Source organism: Mustela nigripes, chromosome 4 (genome assembly GCF_022355385.1).
Source record: "Mustela nigripes isolate SB6536 chromosome 4, MUSNIG.SB6536, whole genome shotgun sequence".
Taxonomy (NCBI): Eukaryota; Metazoa; Chordata; class Mammalia; order Carnivora; family Mustelidae; genus Mustela; species Mustela nigripes.
In genome coordinates, this window is record NC_081560.1 from 92412736 (window position 1) to 92435014 (window position 22279).

The 22279-nt window shown below is 46.8% G+C and overlaps 1 protein-coding gene across 1 annotated transcript in view; it reads right to left on the reverse strand.

The window, feature by feature from the left end:
• Positions 1 to 6883, reverse strand: part of LOC132016354 (serine/threonine-protein kinase MRCK alpha-like) — a 53620-nt gene extending 46737 nt beyond the window's left edge. The window contains exons 1-2 of the mRNA XM_059397590.1: positions 6791 to 6883; positions 3490 to 3738 (exon numbers count right to left, since the gene is read on the reverse strand). Coding sequence (XP_059253573.1) covers positions 3490 to 3738; positions 6791 to 6883 — 342 coding nt within the window. The remainder of the gene's footprint in view (positions 1 to 3489; positions 3739 to 6790) is intronic.
• Between the last annotated feature and the right edge of the window lie 15396 nt (positions 6884 to 22279).

Consider the following 22279-nt stretch of genomic DNA (forward strand, 5'->3'; position numbering starts at 1 on the left):
ATTGAGATCTTTACAGTGTCAAGTCTCAGTCTAGGACTAAAGCACTGCCCTATTTCATTCAGGCCTTTGCAGATGCCCTTCCTTTCAATTTTATAATATTCCTTCCCAGGGGTCTTGTAGCTACTATTAGAGTAATTTCTAAATACTCGATTTCTTATGCTATTATTAATGATGTCTGTTTTTAAAAAGGGTAATTACATATTTCTCAACTGATATAGAAATCCATTCAATTTCTGCATATCAACATGGTAGTTGCAGTATATTCTATACTTAAAATTTATTCCACATACTGACTTTTGTATATTGATTTCTGTATTTCTCTATATGTATATATATTAGCAAATCAACCATCTTGCTAAACTTTTTTTACTAATTCTAATAATACATTGAAAAGTCCCTCCATATTACATCGAATAGAAATAGTCACAACTGGCATCTTTATCTTGTTCCTAAATGCTGCTGGGTGGCTTAGTGGGTTAAGCCTCTGCCTTCGGCTCAGGTCATGAACCCAGGGTCCTGGGATCGAGGCCAGCATCGGGTTCTCTGCTCCGCAGGGAGCCTGCTTCCTCCTCTCTCTCTGCCTGCTTCTCTGCCTACTTGTGATCTCTCTGTCAAATAAATAAACAAAATCTTTTTTAAAAAAGAAGATATTGAATTTTATAAGATATTTTTATGATTTTATTGAAATCAGACCTTTTTTTTTTTTTTAATCTGTTAATATGCTATGCTGATTCATTTTCTGGTGTTGAACTTTGCCTTACTGGGTTGGCACCAAATCAGCCAGATTGTGGTTTTTGGCTTTTAGTTTTTTATGTATATAACTGGATTCAGTTCAGCAGTTTTTCAAAATAATTTTTCGTGTTCAGCATCATGGGAATTTCCATTGTCTAGCTAGGCTCATTCAAAAGGTCAGATTTGGTGTTTCACAAAGATGTTCTACCTTTGGGCAATAACAATGAAACATACTGAAAACAACGTCTGTTATCTTTGATTCACTCCAAGGAATACCATTGCCATCAGCACAGGCGAAACCATGCATGTCCTTGTTAAAATTCAGAACTATAGCTTGAAAATGCGTCTGTATTTTCAGCCAAAATGCCGGGTTGTATACAAGTTTCTTTAATAACCATGGGAGCATCCTTATTATAGGCTTACCCTCAACAATTGTTTAAATCTGTAGTTAAAACTTAAGGCTATGTTCTCAATTAAAACAAAAACCTGTATTTTCCACAGCAGATGTAAAATACTAATTAGGGGCGCCTGGGTGGCTCAGTGGGTTAAAGCCTCTGCTTTCGGCTCAGGTCATGATCCCAGGGTCCTGGGATAGAGCCCTGCATCTGGCTCTCTGCTCAGCGGGGAGCCTGCTTCCTCCTCTCTTTCTGCCTGCTTCTCTGCCTACTTGTGATCGCTCTCTGTCAAATAAATAAATAAAATTTAAAAAATAAAATAAAATAAAATACTAATTAAAAAAGAATTCTTTTCACTGTAGTAAGATTAGACTGTAATCTTTCCTTCTAATAGTGTCCTCACGAAGTTACATTAGCCACTGAGAGTGATCTGGGCGTGTTTTAGTTAACTAGGGCTGCCAGAACAAAGTACTGTGTCTTGGGGGACAAGAGGAAGGTCAGCACAGTGGGGTTCTGATGAGAGCCTCTCCCTGGTTTACAGGTGGCCCCATTCTCACTGCATTCTCACTGGGGAGTGGGGAGGGTAGTTAGAGGGGAGGGAAGGAGGGAGAGAAGTCCTCCAAGCTCATCAGAGTAGAGCCCCCAACCTTATTATCTCATTTAACCTTAATAATCTTGTAAAAACCCCATCTCCAAATGCAGTCACATTGAGCATCAAGGTTTCAACATAAGAATTGGGTTGGGGGGTGGGGGAACACAACTTGTTTTATAGTTACTGTCCCCGGTCCCCCAAAATTCACATCCTCACACACACAATTCTTGCATTTCACCCCAGCATCCCTGGAAGCCTTTGCTCAGCACCACCTCTAAGTCAGAAGTCCGAGGTCCTGTCTCAGAATCACCTAAATCAGGTCTGGGAGGGATTGGAAGTAGATTCGTCCCAAGGCAAGTTCCTCTCCAGCGGGGAATCTTTGAAAGTACACGTTACTGCTTCCAAAATACACTGGTGGGACAGGCCCAGGGGGAGACCTTGCCACTCCAAAAGGGGAGAAACGGGGAAGAAGGAAGGAGTGGCAGGTCCCGAGCAAGTCCAAACAGGCAGATACCAGCCCATCTTAAGGCTGGAGGATCAACCTGTTTGGCTCCCTGTCCTCCCATCCAGGCCCACCGAGGTGCCAGCCTCCCTTCCCAGGGCCACCTGGTGCTCTGTAGCTTTTCTGCCCTCTGAAACCAAGGACAGACGCAGCCTTGTCCCTGAGCTTGCGGTGAGAGGGTCAGCCCTTATGGTCTGTTTGCTTGTTTGTTTTTAAAGATTTTATTTATTTATTTATTTATTTATTTGTTTGTTTGAGAAAGAAACAGAAATAGTGACAGAGAGCTCGAGCCGGGGAGAAGAGGGAGAAGCAGCCTTCCCACTGAGCAGGGAGCCCGACTCCGGTCTCAATCCCAGGACCCTGAAATCAAGACCTGAGCCGAAGGCAAACACCTAACTGACTGAGCCCCCCAGGCGCCCCAGCCCTTAGGGTCTCTGAATTGCCCTCAAGGTCATTCTCCCCTTTGCTGAGGAACAGTGCACGTTCACAGCCTGGTAGCTCTGTGGTCCAGCCTTGTACAATCCAGTCCTCCCTTCCCGCAGCCGGCTCTGTCTCTTTCCCTCCAAACCGGCAGCCTCTCTGCTGTTTGATCGCCGTCTCTGTTCCTGGCCCCTGCCGACAGGGCTGCTTAAATCCTGAGTCACAGCCCTGACGTCTTTATCGAATGGTGACACAGGCACGCCCTCAGTGTTCTCCGAAAAAGCTTCCTCCTTTTTAGCACTATGCACGGGCTCAAGAATTTCCTAAAGTTCTAGTTTCTGATTCCTTTTCTTTTTTAATGTGAAAAATGTTTTATTTCAGTTTGCAGAAGCATAGTCTATTAAATCCAGGGTTAGAATGGGGTCAAGAAGAAAAGGTTTTTTATCTCCTCAGCAACACAACAGAGAACAGGCGGCACAGCAGCATCCGTGTAACCGAAGACGTGACGGTGACATGACCCTGACGAGATTCCCTTCGTGCTTCGTTTCGCTCCCTTCCCGGTCAGTCCTCACTCCCCGTGTGCTCCAGCAGAGAGCGGGCTGCTCCCGGGAGTCGTCTGTTTCTCGGCTGATACAATCTTCATTTCCACGGAGCCTGGACACTGTCCTTCCCTGCCCAACACTCAATGTGTCTATCCTGTGCGTCCAAGCCTCAGACAAGCCTGCAGAGAGTGGAAGCAACCCTCGGACGAAGGTAGAAGTTCTAGAGGCTGGAGGCGCGCAGGCAGGGCCAGGCTCCGTCCAAGTTCCCCAGAGAGGATCCTTCCTTGCCACCCCCCTCCCCGCTACCGTGGCCCCAGGCAGCCCGGGCTCCCCACAGCGCAGCTTCAGCATCTGGTCCGTCTTCCTGGCCGCCTCCTCCCCTGGAGTCTCTGCCCCTCCGCAGGGTGCATTCCCCTCTGGCTCCGGCTGCTGGACAAGTCCTTCTTTCAACTCATTCCTCTCCTCTCGCGGCAATGAGGACCCAAGCCAGACCTCCAGCACTTGGCCTCGAAGTCCCCTCTGCCCAACAGGGCACGTTCTGCCCCCCACAAAACCCTAGAACACAGTTCAGCCGTGTTCTTTGCTCCTTTACCACAAAGTTTGTCTTCCCTTGGCTTTCCAGTAAGCTCTCCCTCCTTTCCGTCTGAGAACTGTCTAGAACAGCCCTTCATGTCCGTATCCCACCAGCACTCTGCCGTGATGATTTCTGTTCTCTAAGAAGATGGAGGCCTCCTACCCAGCTCCCCACGTTCCCTCCCGGCTCCCACCAGAATCACCCGAATGCCTATAATCTACTCACAGACCCTTCCTGGCAGTCCGGGCTTTTTCTGGCTGTGCTGCAAGCCTCTCCTGGCCTCGCCCATCACCCAGCTCCAAAGCCACTTCCTCATTTCTAAGTATTTGTTGGAGGAGACTTTACTTCTGGGCCTCAAAATCCTTCCTGGTCAGAGCTGTCCAGAGGAACAGATCCGACGGGGGGAGTACATCTAGATCTGTCTCTTGTCAGTTCTTTACCATAACGATGTGAGCTGCTTCCTCGTAATAAATAAACATACATATTATTTGTTTATGTATCTTCATATGTTTATATGTGTCATCCTAACTTTGTAAACATACAAAGAGTTATTGAAAGGAATTAGTTCACTTGCTGATGGAGGCTGCAGAGTCCTGAGGTCTGCAGTCAGCAAGCTATAAGGTGTCAGTCCCGGACCAAAGGCCAGCAGGCTTAAGACCAAAGAAAAGCAGTGTTTCTATTCAAGTCCAAGAAACGACCAATGCCCTGCCCATTTGGTCAAGCAGAAGGAGTTCCCTCTTTTCACAGGAGGGTCAGTGTATGCCCTCTATCCAGGCCTTCAACTGATTGGATGAGGTCACCCACACTGGGTAGAGCAATCTTTTCTATTCAACTGCTGTCTCATCCCAAACACCCTCACAGACTCGTCTTGACTAAACGTCTGGGCACTCTGTGGCCCAGTAAAGTCGACTCACAAAACTAACCATCACAGGAAGTATTTCCTCCTTTTCTGTTCTCTGGAAGAGTTCCAGAAGATTGGAATCATTTCTTCTTGAATGTTTGATAGAAGCTGTCTGGGCCTAGAATTTTATCGTGGGAAGATAATTAACAACAGATTCAGTTTCTTTAATAATTATAGGAATATTCAGGCTTTTCACATTTTGGAGTTGATTTGAATAATTGATATTTTCTAATTTGTCCAAATTTTTCTTACACGTTTTTCATATTTTGAAATGGTCCAAAGTTAGGATGTACTACATTATCTTTAACTATCTGCGTCAGATATGATGTCCTTTTAATCATTTTTTTATATTGGCCTTATGTGCCTTTTCTTCCCATTTTTGTTTCTCAGTGAACCATCACATGCTTTTGTCACTTTTATTGGTTTTATCCAAGTTGAAACTGTTGGCTTTACTGTTCCTTTCTATTTTGGTACTTTCTCTATATCATAAAGTTTTGCTTCTAAGTTACTACTTTTTTGCCTTCCACCCTCTTCAAGTTTAAATTTCTGTTTTTCTGTAACTTCTAAAAACAGATGCTTAGCTCATTAATTTTTCAGGCTTTCTTCTTTAAATTTTATGTACAGAAGGCTATGCATGTGTTGTAAATACTGCTTTAGCTGCGTTCCACAAATACTGAAGTGCGCTGTTTTTGTTATTAGTCCAAACTGTCCTCTCACTTCTATTAGAATTTCTCCTTTGACTCCTGGTTTACTTAAAAATGTATTTCTTTATTTGCACGTAGGAGTTGAACATATATTTTTTAAGTTTTTTTTTATTTATTTGTCAGAGACAGATCACAAGTAGGCAGAGCAGCAGGCAGAGAGAGAGAGAGACGGGGGAAGCAGGCTCCCCACGGAGCAGAGAGCCTGATGCGGGGCTCGATCCCAGAACCCTGAGATCATGACCTGAGCCAAAGGCAGAGGCTTAACCCACTGAGCCACCCAGGTGCCCCTAACATATATCTTTAAAATACTTAACTCTAACTTTGTTCTTTCACCTTCAGAGAACATACTCTCCATGAGTCCAACCCACTAATGTTTGTTGAGCCTTAGTTTGTAGTCCGTCTGCTCGTTTTAAAAAAAAAAATTCTGAGATCTTAAGAAGAAAGTGCTTTCAGCATTTGTTGTGTGTCCTGTATTTGTTGGTCAGTTTTGTTATCATTTTATTCAAATATTTCCTATAAATTACTGAGTAATTCCCTATCATTGAGAATTTGTCTACTTCTTCTTACTATATACATCTAAGGTACACTACTTGTTCGTATATATTTAAAACTGGTATGACTTCTAGGTAAAAGTAGCTTTTCATTATATAATCACGTGACTTTTACTGCCAATAATACTTTTTGTGTTGGGTTTTATGATTATTTATATAGTGATCTCAGCCTCCCTTCAGTTAATGTCGAATTGACATTAAAACCTTCTTTAGTTTAAGTTCAGAGGTTTTCCTCATGAACAGTATGTAGTATGTGTTAAGAGTTTATTGTATCTATTCTGACGGTACTTTTTTGTCCCTGGAGTGTTTCTGTCTCTTGTAATCAGTTTGGCTAGTGGTTACTGAGATGTCTTTCCACCGTCTTGGTTCTTGATCACCATCTGTCCCCTCTGTTCATGGTTTCCTTGCCTCTCCTGTCTCGTCTTGTTAGATTAGCTGACTCCGTGAGTGCTCCTTCTGCCTTTGAACCTCATCAGACTGTTCCTATTCTATTTGTAGTTTCCCTGGAAATTAAGACGTACCCTGCTAACTTTGCAAATCCAAATGTGATCCAGCCTTTCCCCTCCTTCCTGGGCAATGCCCAGATGTTAGAATGTTGTAGATTTGCTAACCCCTCTCCTGAATTAACAGGTTAAATTCGTCTTGTTTTGTTCTGCAGTCCTCTAGACACTGTGTCCACTGTTGCAGTCAGGCAGTGTTCATTTACATCTGCTTATGTGTTCACCTTTGTTCTCGACTCTTTCATCCTAGACCCGTCCTTCTGGACCACTTTCTTTCTGCCCGAAGTACCTTCTCGAGAATTTCTCTCAGTGGGATTGTGTCGCTGACAGATTCTCTTCTCTTAGTTCTCATTAGTCTGTACATGAGAGAAATTCACCCTCATTCTTGAAAGGTACTTCTGCTGTGTTTCTAGGTCGCCAGCGATGCCCTTACGGCACTTGAGTAGGTCTTTCTTCTCCAAGTTTCTCATGATTCTGACACCTTGCCACCTGCCATCGGGTTTAGGCAATCTCTCTTTTTGCACTCGGGATGACATAAGATGCATGTGTCTGGATGTGATCTCATTGTTCTCATTGCTGTTCTCATTGCTCACGCCTGGGATTTGCTAAGCTTCTTGAGTCTGTGGATCTACTCCTGAGTCTGAAGAAGTCTCCCTGTTATGTTTTCAACTATTGCTCTGTTATCTCCACTCACTCTTCAGAGCTTGGACCAAATGCTGTTTAGAACTTCTCCCCTCACGCCTGCTATGTTCATCGTCTCTACTGTATTTTCTAGAATTTTCTGTCTCCATCCTGTTCTGATTTGTCTTATAATTCATTAATTCTCCCTTCTGTCTGTTCTGCACATTTTTCCTGCCAGCTATGTCCATATAATTTTCATTTCTGGAAGATCTGTTTGATTATTTTCTGAGTACGGCATGCCGCATTTTCCCTGCAGTTATTTTCAGGGTTTTCATTGGCCGTATTTTACAAACTATAATTTGTACTTTTTTTTTTTTTTTTACATTTTAACATCTCTGAAATAGATATATGTATGGAAACTAATGTTGTTTTATAATTCCTACCAGCCAAAAAGCAGCTATAGGGATCATTAATATGCTTACAAAATGGAAATTAGCAATTGGTGTAAAAGGGAAAAAAACATCTGTAAGGCAGCAGCTAAGAAGCAGGTGAGCTCTTCTTCTCCGGCAGCGGCACCAGATGTGCAGCCGCAGCTGCCACTGAAGTCACTGTGTAATGACGTTTCAGTAGACTCTCGCACCGAGCGCGGCCCATGTGCTGCTGCACAGAGCAGGCGGGCAGTGCGGGACCCTGGAGACGAGCCACCGGCCTCGGTCGGTCTTCATGCTGCACGCTGCACCTGTTCCTGGACACAGGACCCCCTGGGCTCTACTGCTCGTCTCCGCTTCCCCTCGCTGACACACAGCAACATGGCTGGCATTGTCGCTCCCTCGAACAGAACCTGTCTGTCCGCTCCCGGTGCTGGGCCCAGAGCCTGGTGGGCACGGCGGAGCTTGGTCCTCTACCGAGGGTCTCCTAAGGCTGGAATCAAGGCGTTGGAAAGGGTTGGGGTGTCACCTGAGGCTTGGGCTCCTTCTGTAGCTCTCCTGGTTGTTACAGAATTTGTTTCCTTGCAGCTGTCAAACTCAGAGGGGCTGAGTTCTTCAAGGTCAAGGGGAACGTCTCTCTGACACGAACTTCGTGGCGAGGGTTCGCTTGACTAGGTCAGGTCCACTGGGGGTAGTCTCCCTTCTCATTCACTCAGAGTCCACTGATTGTGACTTAGCCAAGGGAGCTGACTGTCCCTCTCCTTCTCTCTCACCCTGCCCAGACTAAGGCAGGGGGTATTTTCTAGCATCTGTGCAGCAGGTGGCAGGGATCTTCAGGCTCTCTTGGAATCCGCCTGAGAGAATTTCCCACAAGGAGCTGCCCCAGGCCATGGGGGTCATGCATGGCTCATACAGTTTTTGAGTGTGTTTATTCCCAGCATGCACTCAGTGACCGTGGACCTCACCACAGATTAGACACAGGGACCACTGGGTCTACTGAGAGACAGTCCCAGGCCAAAATGTCATTTGCCCACGGTGTGCCCCAGCTCTGTGCTGACTACCATGGTAGGGGGACCAGAGTAATCCCCAGGAATTAGCGTCGAAGATCTCTGACTTCGGGTGTTTGCTCTGCTTGGGGCACAATGATTTTAGAATCGCCCACAGAGCTCTACCTCCCAGGGTCACTGGCCCAGTCTGCAGTTCCCTTCCACACTCGGTGACTGTGAAGCAGCCTGGCTTCCAGGCTTCTGGGTTCTGAACCCCAACCCCATCCATTTGTCTCGCAAGCCACAGAGATGGTAACTTCTCCCTGCAGTTCCTACCTTGGTGTTGCCTCACTGGTTTTTTGCCTTAGTCCTCTGATGCCTGTTTAATCAGGCCTCTGTTGTAAAATGACTTTACTGCATGGATGAACCCAGAGGACATGCAGAGTAGAATAAGCCCATCACAGAAGAACAAATACTGCACAATTCCACTTAGATGAGGAATCAGCGACGGTCACACTTGCAGAAGCGCACAGTGGGATGTGGTCAAGAGAGCTCAGTAGGGGAGGACAATGGGGAGATGTCAGTCAAAGACATAAAACTTCATTTTTGCAAGATGAGTAAGTTCTAGAGATTTGCCACATAGCACCGTGCCTGTAGATACTGATACTGTATTGTGCACCTAAAACTTGTGAAGAGGGCTTCTCATGTTAACTGTTTTTACACAACAATGAAAAAGAGGCATCAGGAAGCTTCTGGAGGTGATGGGTACATCTGTTAGGTTGGTGTGGCTTCCCAGTCCTGTGTGTCAGATCACATATATTAAATATGCACATCAGCTGTATATCAATCAATTACACCTAAATCAGGCTGTTTAAGATAAATTAATAAAATAAAGTGTCTGTCAAAATAACTGATACATGGTGTGCCCGGCTGGCTCAGTTGGTTAAGTGTCCAACTCTTGATTTTGCCTAGGTCATCATCTCAGGGTTGTGACATTGAGGCCAGCGTGGGGCTCCACACGGGGCATGGAGTCTGCTAAAGGTTCTCTGTCTCCCTCTGCCTCTGTCCTCCCCACCGCCTGTGCACGCGTGCTCACGCTCTTTCTCTTTCTTTAAAAAACCCTTAAAATGAAATAAAACAACAAATACAGTTCCTGGTTTCCTGACTGGAGCCAGACACATGCCCAGAGTTTTCTGCACAATGGAACAGGGACGGGAGCTCCACCATATTTGTATAATGGACCCCTGAGCGGAAAGACAGCAGGACACACTGTGCTCCGTGTGGGTGACACACAGCTCTGCAGCCCACAGCAAGGCCCCACTGCCTGCATTCTGAAGGAGGACCCTACACGGGCTGCAACCCTGTGGCAGGAGGTGAGGAAGTCAGTTCCCCGAGCAGCAGGACGCCCCGTGGGGAGGGAGGGCTTGCCACCCGGCAGCCAGCATCCCTGGGTCAGCCAAGCCTCCACGTGCACCCGGGCGTGGGCGACACAGCTGTCTGGTGCCCTTCTCTGTACACGTGGCACAGTGCACCACGTGAAATGTTGTGTTGGTTATTTTACTCGAAAGACGAAAACAACTTTTCATCCTACCATGAACTTGCAGCCTTGTTTCCACCACACCCGGGTCTCTCCCGTGCGCTTGCAGAAGCCCTTGGGCATCTCGCTGGGCAGGTGCGACAGCGGTTTCAGGGCGTCAGCACAGTGCAATTCAGAGAATGTCAGGAACTTCTAGAAGGCCGCGGAGCCGGCTCTGGGGGCTTTGTGCTTACCTGGTGCGGAGCCACAGCATCGGTGGGCGGGGCACCGAGGGCCACAGAGGGTAAACCCGCGTCCTGTCGCAGACTCCCTGGAAGATAGTGGCAGACGTGCTTTATGCAGCAAACTAAAACTAACATTCATACCTTTTTTGGTCTTAATCTATTTAAAATTCTTCTCAGCCTGTATTTTTCAGAGGTGGTCTGGTTTCTCATGTATTCATATTTAAATCAGAATGTTTGTATTTATTCATCTGAATTAAACACATTTACTGTATCTTAGAGATCTGCATCGCAAATGAAACTATTTTTAGTAAGTTGTGAGGAAAGTACAGAAATAAATTATCTAAGTTTTCACGAATTTAATTCCCGCGTGTCATACCTTTGCTTTCTTTTTTTCAAAAGTATTACATTTAAATAAAATGTAACACATTATTGAAAGACCCGAGGGGATTTCAAAAACACAGTCATGCAAATGATGGCTACTTTTTCTGTGTCAGCCTGTCCCCTCTTTGGGAATCAATGTCACACTGCACCCCCCACCCAGGGAACCTAATGTGCACTTCTTAACCTGTGTTATCTGTGGTAAGAACGTTCGCAGGTGCAGAACAATTAGTTATACTTAAAACTTCTATCATAGTATCCAGATATTATTTCTGTAGACAGAATATAGTATCCAACTGTGAGTTTTTTCCTCAAAGTTTTTTTTGTTTTGTTTTTTGTTTAAAGGAGGCTCTACACCCAGCGTGGGGCTTGAACTCACAACCCTGAGATCAAGAGTCGCATGGTCTACCGACTGAGCCGGCCAGGTGCCCCTCTGCAAAGGAATTTTAAAGAAATTCCATACTTTATCATCTACCAATTGTACCAATTTGAAATATACTGTATTCAAAATGAAGTCTTGAAGTATGATTATAATTCCACTTAAATATCAGAGATGGAAAAGCACAGACTGAGACTAACAGGCATGCGTTCAGCAAGTGACAGAGCTAGCAGTGGCTTTTTCTGCTATAAACCCTTGACACGGTCGCTTAATAGTCAGATGAGGAAGTGTGTTCAGAAATGTCACAGAACACTGAACAAGGATTTTATTGCTCTGCAGCATTCAGAGACGAAATAATGGTAAAATAAAACTCGAGGTTAAAATGTTAACTTCATAAAGCGTGGTGATAATATACGGCCTTTCTTTCTTTAGGTTCCTTAGCAATGTCAAGCCCATCAGGACTCCCACCAATCAGTGTTTTGGCCCCCGATATACCGATCCAGTGGTGTTCTGCAGCCAGCAGGACCGCGGCCTTGACGTTGGAGCAGCCGCGCCGGGCCAGCCCCCACCCGAATGCTCTGCGTCTCTTCTCCCACATTCAGTGCCTCCTCACATCTCTTGAATTAGAACCCATCCTGGTTCTCACCTTCACAAGGGCACTCGCGTTCTCTTTAACTGTTTCATCTACTGTCCACAAAAAAGTCAGTCCACACGTATTTCTTCAACAGCCACTCTGCTTTCCAGAGTTTGCCTGTCTCAAGTTTCTTAAGAGCCTGCTCCCTGCCTTCCAGAATATTCGTCCACTGGAGCAAGCCCCTCATGACCCAGTCCAGTGTGAGCCACAGAACCGTGCAGTAAATGGAAAGGAGAGCTCAGACATACGAACGTCCTCTAACTGACTTGTACAAGAGATGGCCTCGGTTAGAAACACAGGCTGTCCCCTCATTTAAAGGTAGCATTCACTGCTTATTTTTATTAAATTCTCGTATCACTAATACTATCTTGGTGGAAGAAAATTTAAGGAGTTTATATATTAAGGAGTGTGACAATTCTTAGCTTCCTGATTCATGGGAAAATGTCCAGGAAATCTTAATGAGAGGCAAGGGAAAGGAGTTAATAAGTTTTTGGAAATGGCTAAAAGCAGGTGCTCCAAAAACCAGAAGGGGAGGACAGTCACTAGCATTCCAGGGCGAGTCTGGGTGTCTCCCTGGTGTCCCCCACGCTGTGCAATTTCTCCCCACACCCTCTCAGACAGCTCAGAGCACACAGACATGTGATACCCCAGCCTGACCCGTAGCCAACTCAAGACGGCCAGAGCACCCTCGCCTCAGCCTGCAACAGATGGCAGCCTTCCAAAATCAGGCAGTGACTGGAGCAACATAAGAAAGTTGTACTGATGACAAAAGCATTCTTATAAACTATTTCATGGTACTGAATAAAGGTAGTTCCACTTAAACCTTTTACAGTGATAGAAAAATCTCCAAATCGTATTAAACTAGACCAAAGAAAATGGCTCTTTCAACATTTTATCAAGAGTACACACACACACACACACACACACACACACTGACCTGGGATTTCAGACTGCTCCCACCTGAGCAGGAAGCTGGCTTTCACGTGGCCACACGGACCCATGAGAGTGGGGGGCAGCAGGTCCTGACCTAGGCGACACCTAGCCCCGTCCCTTTGAGATCTGAGCTACTCACCCTTGGTCAGGTGGTCAGTTTCTAACCATGTGTCAGATCGGTACTGCTCTTTGGCTTTCATTTTACTAAAAGAGGCAGAAAGAAAGAAAGATGTCATTAAGTGCTGAGTGCTGGAGACGACTTAAAATTGGATCCTATAGAACTGGGGGTGGGGGTGGGGCTAATTCAGTTAGAATCCTCAATCAAGCCCAATTTTGTGCTTGAAACATTTCAGATAAAAGAGATCTGACAACCGCATCAGGGTTGTTTAATAGGAAACCAAAATAATGGAGCAAATAATGAGTAATGAACACACACACACATATATGTATGTATATCTGTATACACTACTTTATATACTGTACACACTGCTTTCCATCACACACATACACATGTATGTACATGTATCTGTGTACACACTACTTTCCATCACACACTTTCATGTGTATATGCATATACCTGTGTACACTACTTTCCATCACACATACACATGCATGTACATGTATCTGTCTACACCACTTTCCATCTGACTCCCATGCCTGCTTTTGAGCAGAGGTAAGAAGGGTGACACCCTGGGAGTGAGTTGAAATACCACGTTTATTCTGAAACAAATAAATAGCAGTAACAGATGGTATTGACAGTTCTGAGATGTCTCCTTCTCATACCGAGACCTGTCTTCTCTCTTTCACCTTTAAGTAAAGGATACCGGTCTTCTAACCGAATCGTCTGTAGCATGTGAAGCTTTTAGCTCTCAGTAACTCGCCTCCTCGCCCTGAACCTGACCCAGACGTGATGTGCACAGTCACGTGCAGAAGGCTTTAGGCACAGTGTGGCCCTCAGAGGCATGTCTCTCCTCCCCCTCACCCAGGGACTCTGTCAGAGCACATTTATGTAGGAAACAGGTCATATGTGTATATTTACACCAGTTTGAATTTGGGTTTTTCCCCCTTATGCTGCACTGTTCCACCATCTCACCTACGCTGATGTATCGTGAGCTACAACTCTTGTCGGTTTGTATGATTGTTACAACTGTCATTCACCTTGTTGGGGGCTAATTCACCTATGTTTGTGTTAAGAAGGGAACAGAATTCTCCACTAGCCGGAATGAGGAGAGGCATCTTTTAAAACATACACATATTGGAGTACACAAGCCAAATTATAAGCTACAGTTAAAAATAGGTGGAGGGGCACCAGGGTGGCTCAGTGGGTTAAGCCTCTGCCTTCGGCTCAGGTCATGATCCCAGGGTCCTGGGATCAAGCCCCACATCGGGCTCTCTGCTCAGCAGGAAGCCTGCTTCCTCCTCTCTCTGCCTGCCTCTCTGCCTACTTGTGATCTCTGTCTGTCAAATAAATAAATAAAATCTTAAAAAAAAAATAGGTGGAAACCAGCACCAGTGGGCCCTTCAGAAATTAAGGATCTGTGGGAAATGGGCAAGAATTTTTAGCTTCCCTCATTCTATCCTCATTAACGGGTGTTTTTCTGCATAGACAGGGTGTTGCTTACAAGATGATTTCGGTGCTTGTGAATCAGGAACTTGTACAAATAAGAAGGAAAAAACAGCAGAAACCTTCATCACAGATGTATGAGTTTCCAGAAGTATTGACAGCATTTCGAGGAGATGCCCCAGTCAACGAGAGCCTATTGAAAGTATCTAACTGCTTTCAACTTTTTCTTAACTTTCCATTTCATAGAAGAAATCTTTTCTTTCTTTTTTTTAACTGAACTCTAGCTCACTGGAAGAGATTGAACGTGGCAGCGCACAGTGAGGACTTTGAGACCAGACTTCACGTCCTTCTGAGAGTGGCACGGTGGGGCTCACCTGTCTGTAGTGCCTCTGGGGGCACCTGTCGGGAAGCTCGATTTCCATCCAGAGCCGACCCTGGCTGGAGTGGGGCCAACTCGCCCAGCGTCTCAAACCTCTCCATCGCCCCAGTGTCTTCTACAAAATCAGTTAAGTATGCTTTCATCTGTCTTCTATTTAGGATGTTTAAATCCCACCCAGAAAAATTTAGGAGGTGCTCAGGACTGTTACTTGTCTTGAATAGTAAATAGAAAAGTTACTCTTTACTAAGTTGGGCACAGTATTAAGGATTCCTAAGAACAGCCTCATTTGTATATGTACCAACATGATAGCTGTCCCCCACCCCCCACCACTGCTGCCACTGGCAAAGAACAGGGCCGACTTCTTAGGAAGAGACTCTTTGTGGGTTGAAACCCATATATATTGACATCATTCAGCAACTTCATCATCATGGTTTCCAGCGTCTGTCTTTTCTGCCCTGTGCACCTTGCTGGACTATGAGTGACGCCCACCCTTGGTCCTGGAGTGGAGTGGGAACTTCTGGAAGACTCCACTCCTTTGGTTATTTCTAAGGTCAAGCCCTGAGTATCCCTTTCGCCCCTGATGCTAGAATGTAGAAAGTAAAATATATGAAATGCTAACGTGGAAAAAGTAAATCAACGTAAGTAAGGGCAGAAGCCAAGATACGTGACAGTATCACGTGACAGGTCACAACATGAGACTACTGAAGGAGGCCGAAGAACTCTTTTTACTACCAGCAAAAAAGAGTAAAAGCCTCAAGATGGTACCAGTGCAAACACAGGAGTAAAGACCTCGAGATGGTACCAGTGCAAACACAGAGCCCTAGATCCTGACAAAGCTCCTAGGAACTTAACACACACTGGGCGGGAGCAGCGTACTTCCCGGACTCAGAGTGCGTGTCTGGTTGGAGAAACCATTCCTTCTCTCAAGGGGGAGACAGACTGACAGACCTGATTGAGAAAGGGCACTATTCTGAACATTTTACTCCTAGAGATTAACTTAGATACTGGCACAGGCACTGAAATTCTAGTCGGCCCATCCGTGGTGCAACCGCCTGCCCAGTGGTGTGTAGAGTGCACACCGCTCGGTGTTGTCACAGCGTTAGGCCTCTGTTCCAGAAGGATTGCCCGTCACTGGACAGGCCCAGCGGCAGCTGAGGCCGGCACAGGCCAGTCTGGGTGTGAAAGAAACGAAAGGCGTTTGTACACACAGGGATTTATCATGCACAGACTGTTCTGAAATTCCCCCAGGCCGCTCGCTGGTGCAAAGCAAACAAACTCTGACTCCAGGAAAGTAGGAAACAAAGGACCCAAGAAGAGTAGCCCAGCCAGTCACTTCCTGTTAAATCTACAGGACTGTCCGTGAGGAATTATCTGCCTCCGACACCCCGGCAGTTCAGCCCTGGGACTGGAGCGGACATGTCAGCGCTCTTGAGCCAACACAGGCGGAGCGCAGCCCTCTCAGCGTCTGCACGGCCCCGTGGTTTCCGGACGCCGCAGTCCCCACACATCCATGCTGCTGCAGCCCACAGGGGCCTCTCACCTTTCATCCTGCAGAAGGAGGGAGTTCTCTCTTTGCTCGTAGTGATGTGAACACGCCCAGGTTTCTCTTCCTGGAGATCTTGCTGGACAAGGGCGTCCTGAAAGCCTGGTTCCCGGCCCTCCAGCCGCCCAAAGGAGCCACTGCCGGCAGGCCAACTGCTGCTCCCCGGGGGTTCCGAGGCTGGCTCCTGCCCCTGCGACAGTTACCGGTGATGGCTCAGCTGTGCAGACCAGACGGGGACCTGTGTGTGTAATGGTCCAGCCTGGGGGGAAGGAGCTCATCCTTCCCTGGGGGGTTAGGGTGGGAGAAATTAGGAGGACACTCAGGAGATGACATTGTGATCCTGGACTGTGACACAGCCTCTGAATTACGAATGTTCAGATACGTATGTACGTGAAGCTGTGTATCCGGACAGACGGCCGTACATATGAAGCTGTGTATATATGAACTTGTGTGTATATACAGGATAATAGGAATCGCAAGTTCTTTTATAAGTTTTGTTTTACTGTGAGATTTTCTTTGGTAACTTTTAATTCTGACATGATTTCAAACTTGCAGAACAGTATGAGGAGACAAAGAGCGCCTATAAATTCTTTTTCAAATTTACCATTTTAAACATTTTGCCCCATTTGCTTTCTCTCTCTCTTTCTCCTGCATATGTAATATGGACAGGTCTTTCCTGAACCATTTGAAAATACGGTGCAGACACTGAATTTCAGAATAAGGACGCCACCAGGGTGCCTGGTGGCTCAGTTAGTTGAGCATCTAACTCCTGGTTTCTGCTCAGGCCGTGATCTCAGGGTCACGGGATAAAGCCCCATGCTGGGCTTACTGCTCGTGGGGAGTCTGCTTCAGGATTCTGTCCCCTCTCCCTCTGCCCCCCATCCCCCGTTCACTCAGGCGCTCCCTCTGTCTCTAAAATTAATAATCTTTAAAAAGGGGGGGGCACCACCTGCATAACCACCCCACCAGGATAAAACCTGGAAATTCAGCATGGACACACCATTGATGAAACTACCGACAGAGAGAGGGAAGTGACGTTTTACCTTCAAAGGAATAACACATGTTTTTCACACACATTATGAAACTAAGAAAATGCATAACGGAGCAGCATCTTCGAAGCACCTCGTGAAACCAGCCGCCAGCAGGCAGCTCTGCAGCCAGTTCGGGCCGTACTTCCCACACGGAGGGGGGCCTGCCACCCCACGTCGACGGATGACCGCGGCCAGCTCTGAGAGGGGACGTGGAAGTGGTGGAGAGAGCAGGTCCCGAGACTTGTCGTCACAAGGAAGAGACATCTCCCATCCCCGCGAGGTGACAGATGTGCACTGACTGGCGGTGGCCTCCGTCGCCCCCTCACCATGAGGCCCTTGTGCCGAACACCAGGAGCTTGGATGGCGCTGTCCCCCAGGGGTCCTCGGTACGACTGGGAACCAGGGGTCAGAATGTCCTGCACATGGACGGAACTGCAGGATGTCCTTCCACAGGCCACACTGGAAGAGATGCCACAGGGGAGTTTTGAGTCCCAAGGGAGGGAACTGCAGATGGCGGGACGGGAACGGACACAGGAAGGATGGACACAGGACTGCTGCCGTGTGGGGGACTCTGCACCAGCACTAAGGAAGCGAGAGCCAGCGTGGGCTCCACGTCACGTGGGGCCTGGAATGAATGACAGCGCGGGAGCCAGATGGGGTTGGGGCTTCGAGGTCCCACACAGTCCATCTATTCTTTTTTTTTTTTTTTTTTTTTAGATTTTATTTATTTATTTGACAGACAGAGATCACAAGTAAGCAGAGAGGCAGGCGGGGGTGGGAGAAGCAGGCTCCCTGCTGAGCAGAGAGACCGATGCAGGGCTCGATCCCAGGATCCTAGGATCATGACCTAAACCAAAGGCAGAGGCTTAACCCACTGAGCCACCCAGGCGCCCCCCAGTCTGTCTATTCTAAAATCCACGCAGATGGGGAATCCAGATGTGAAATGTGAAACAACAGAATGTTTACAAGAGAAATCATGACATTCTGATGACAAGCGGGGTCACAACAAATACTCTGCTGGCGAGAGTTCTCTCCACAAGCGCCTTCTTGGGAAAAGCCACCCCCAGCCCTCCTGAGACGAGCACACAGGAGGCACCTGTCTGCCCGCCCGACCTGGAGGCTGAGCGCCTGCCGCCCGGGTTCGCATCTGAGGTGACCGGGAGCGATGGTGTCCAGGCCCAGCTCCTCCTTTCCCTCTCGGGATGCAGAGAGGCAGCCACCTCCAGAGAAATGTTACCACGCAGGAAGCCCTGGAAAGCTCTCGCATCAAAAAGCAGACCACAGACGTCACCAGACGTCCATGCCCTCCCTTGTAACTCGTATAAACTGTCTCCTGAGAAGAGAATTGTCCAGCCTTGTGGTCTCCCCAAGTGACAGCTTATCTGATCTACCTCTTCTGTGATGAAGGACGGATGGTTACAGCTCAGATGGCCAGAAGGCCTGTCCTGCAAAGTGGTGTCTTCCAACGGTGTCCTGCACACCAGGCAGACTTGAGTCCCCTTAACAGAATCCCAGACCATTGTCAGGGGAGCTGTAGCCACACTGGGCTATAGCCCTGACCTCTGGCCTCCAGTCCCCAGCACCCCCACAGGCCCCAACACAGCTGTCCAGGCTCTCCTCCTCTGTGGCCTTGTCCCAGCCGATCTATTTGCTTATGTCTGTCCCCTTCCACTTTGTTTGTCCCTGCTCACGCCCTCCAGTCCCTGTCACTCCTCCCTATCCCACTGCTTCCTTCCCACAGAGTTTCCTGTCCTTCCTTTCTCTTCTGAACAGTTGTTTTCTATTCCTCTGGTCCCTGCGACTCACCTGCTCATCGATGGAAGAACATGTATTGAGAAAGGTAATAACTAATGTTGGCAAGGACATGGAGAAATTGGAACACTCGTACACTGCTGGTGGGAATGCATCAGACAACAGTGGCCTTTTTGGCCTGGCAGGAGAGGTCTTGGGGAAGACCATGGGGTAGGAGGCCCTGGGAGTCTGTCACCCAATCTAGATGATACTTGCACTGCCAGAATCTGTCCGGGGTAACCCCTTTGGAAATCTGGTGTCTAATGAAGGCTTGCAACTTCCAGGAGAAGGCCTGGGTGGCAAATTGCATTCAATTTTGAGCGGTTTCAGCTCTTAACACAGTAGCAACTATCCATTCCCTACCCCCAGCCATTCCTGAAGCAGCACACAGTTTGGGGAACATAGAGTAAGCAGAAAGGGCCCTGTCCTCCAAATACTGGGGATTTGTGCTGTGACCACCGATGGCTGCTGCTTCTCACAGAGGCGCTGACAAAGAACTCTTATTTTTCTTCCCCCAGTGTTGCAACCCTCTCCGCTCGGGCTCAAGAGACCTCCAGAGGATTTCAAGGACCAGTTCCACTTTATTCCCCCTTCATTTTTTTGCTCTTCCCCTTCAGGAGCCAGATATTAAAGACTAGGACATTCCAAAAGAAATGCACATGCAGGGGAAAGTAAACACAACTGTGTCTGCCGAGGAAAGGCTCAGAGAAGACCCAAGAAGACATTATGTTTATGCTGCAAGCTGATCCTTGGCACAGAGAGGCTACAATTTAAAAAAAAATTTTTTTTTAATTAAAAATAGCAAACCCTGGGGAAAGCGGAAAGTCTAATTTTCAGACTTACCACATTGTTAAATTCAAATGTCTGGTTCTCAACAACAATATAACATAGCAGATGTACAAAACCCAGGAAAGTATGCCCCATTCCAAGGGGAAAAGTAAGTCAACAGAGTCTGTTCCTGAAAAGTAGTAACTATTAGACAAGGACTTCAGAATCATGCTCTTATGGCTCTTAGGGTTGCTCAAGAAGCTAAAGGAAGACTTGCATGAAGTCAAGGAATCTACCTGTGGATGAAATGGAAGCATCGAGGCAGAGACAGAAAACGCACAGAGGAACCAAAAAGAAACAAAGTACAGTAACTGAGATGGAAAACACAGGAGAAGCATTGGGAGACAGTGTCAGGCCAGCAGGAAAAGAGTCTGTGAACTTGAAGACTACACTGGACATTAGGAAGGCTGAGAAACGAAGGAGAAAAGATCAAAGAAAAACAAGCAGAACCCAGAAGAAATTTGGCATCTTCAAAAGGACTGACACACGTGTCTTAGAAATCTCAGAAACAGGAGAGAAAAGAGAAAAGGGCAGAGAGAATACTCGAAGAAATCATGGCTGAAAAATTCAGAATTTGAAGAACGACATGCACACAAACATCAAAGAAACCCAGTGAACTTCCTAGTAAGATGAACTGAGAGAGACCCCAAACGAGACACATTATAATCAAACTTCCAGAGCTGCCAACACAAAGTCAACACAGGGCAAGGGGTCCCCAGTAAGGCTGCAAGCAGATTGCTCACCAGAAACCTGGAAGGCCGGGAGACCGCGGGCTGATACTCAACGTGAGAACAGGAAAACCGCCAAGAAATCCCGTATCTCAGGGTCACCTGGGTGGCTCAGTTGTTGAGCGTCTGCTTTCAGCTCAGGTCATATCCCAGGACCCTGGGAGTGAGCCCCACATCGGGCTCCCTGCTTTGCAGGAAGCCTGCTTCTACCTTTCCCTCTCCTACTCCCCTGCTTGTGTTCCCTCTCTCACTGTCTCTCTCTCTCTCTGTCAAATAAATAAACAAAATCTTTAAAAAAAAAAAAAAAAGAAGAAAGAAAGATCCCGTATCTGGTTCAAGTGTTCTTTGTAAGTGAGGGAGCAATCAAGACATTCTGAAAGAAACAACAGTGGGAGGAGCTGTGACTAGACCTTCCCTACCAAAAAAAGGTCAGCAGAGTCCTGCTAGGTGCAGTGAAGGGTCAACCAGTAACTCAAAGCCACATAGAGAAATAAAGATTTCAGTAAAGGCAATGTATGGGCAATTATAAAAGCTGGTGAAGTTCATTGTCACGGGACACAGGCTCACTGACAGCCTGGGACCTAATCCCAGGGCTACAGAACAACTCCCCTCCCCCCACACCTCACAACCACATACTAAAGCCAGTTTCTGGGAGTTCCTTCTGTCCAGCGCATCACGCCTGGCTATCTAGAAAAAATCACAAGCCTTACGAAAAGGCAGAACACACAGTTTGAAGAGACAGGGAGGCCTCAGAATCAGACTTATGTATGGCAGGGCTGTTGGAAGGATCAGACGGGGGAATTTAAAACAACTCTGGTAATATACTAAGGACTTTAACAGAAAAAATACACAGTATGCAAGGACAGTATGTAGTGTCAACAGAGAGTAGAAATTCTAAGAAAGGTTAAAAAGAAAAGCCAGAGATCAAAAACATTTTGACAGAACTGGGGCTCGCTTTTGACGGGCTCATTGTCAACTGGACACGACCAAGGAGAGAATCTGTCTCTGAGTTGGGAATGTGACTGTAGCGATGCCCAAACTGAAAATCAAAGGTAGAAAAGACCGGGAAAAAATACATAAGAACATGCAAGGACCGAGGGACATCCACAGGGCTGTGACACACGTGTCATGGGGACATCAGGAGGAGAAAGAGACAAGGGAACAGCAGCAAAATCTGAGGCTGTCGTGACAGAAACACTCCCCAGATTACCACCAGGCTCCGAAGCACAGATCAGGAAGCTGGGAAATAAGACAAATGTCCAGAACAACGACACTTACATGTGTGAGAACGGGGAGTAGATAAAGACTTTCTCAAACAAATGGGAACTGAGGGAGCGTGCTGCACGCCACCCAGCGTCATGAGAGATGTTAAGGAAGTGTTTCAGGGAGCAGGAAAATGAAATAGCTCAGAACCTCAGATCTGCATAAAGAAAGGAAGAGCATCAAAGAAGGAATAAGTGAAGGTAAGAGAAAACTTATTTTTCTTATTCTTTTTTTAAGGATTTTATTTATTTGGCAGAGAGGGAGAGAGAGCACAAGCAGGGGAAGCAACGGGCAGAGGGAGAAGCGGACTCCCCGCCCAGCAGAGAGCCAGACACGGGTCTCCATCCCAGAACCCCAGGATCATGACCTGAGCTGAAGGCAGACGCTTAACGACGGAGCCACGAGGCGCCCCTGCTCTGATTCTTAATCGATGTAACGGAGCATTTTGTTCAAAATCATAACAGCCACTCTGTATTTGACTCTGTATTTATGGATGTTTATGGAGGGGCATAAAGTAGAGACACTCTTACCATACAACCCAAGAATCATGCTCCTTGGTATTTACTCAAATTATTTAAAAATTTCATAGCAGCTTTATTCATAATTACCAAACCTTGGA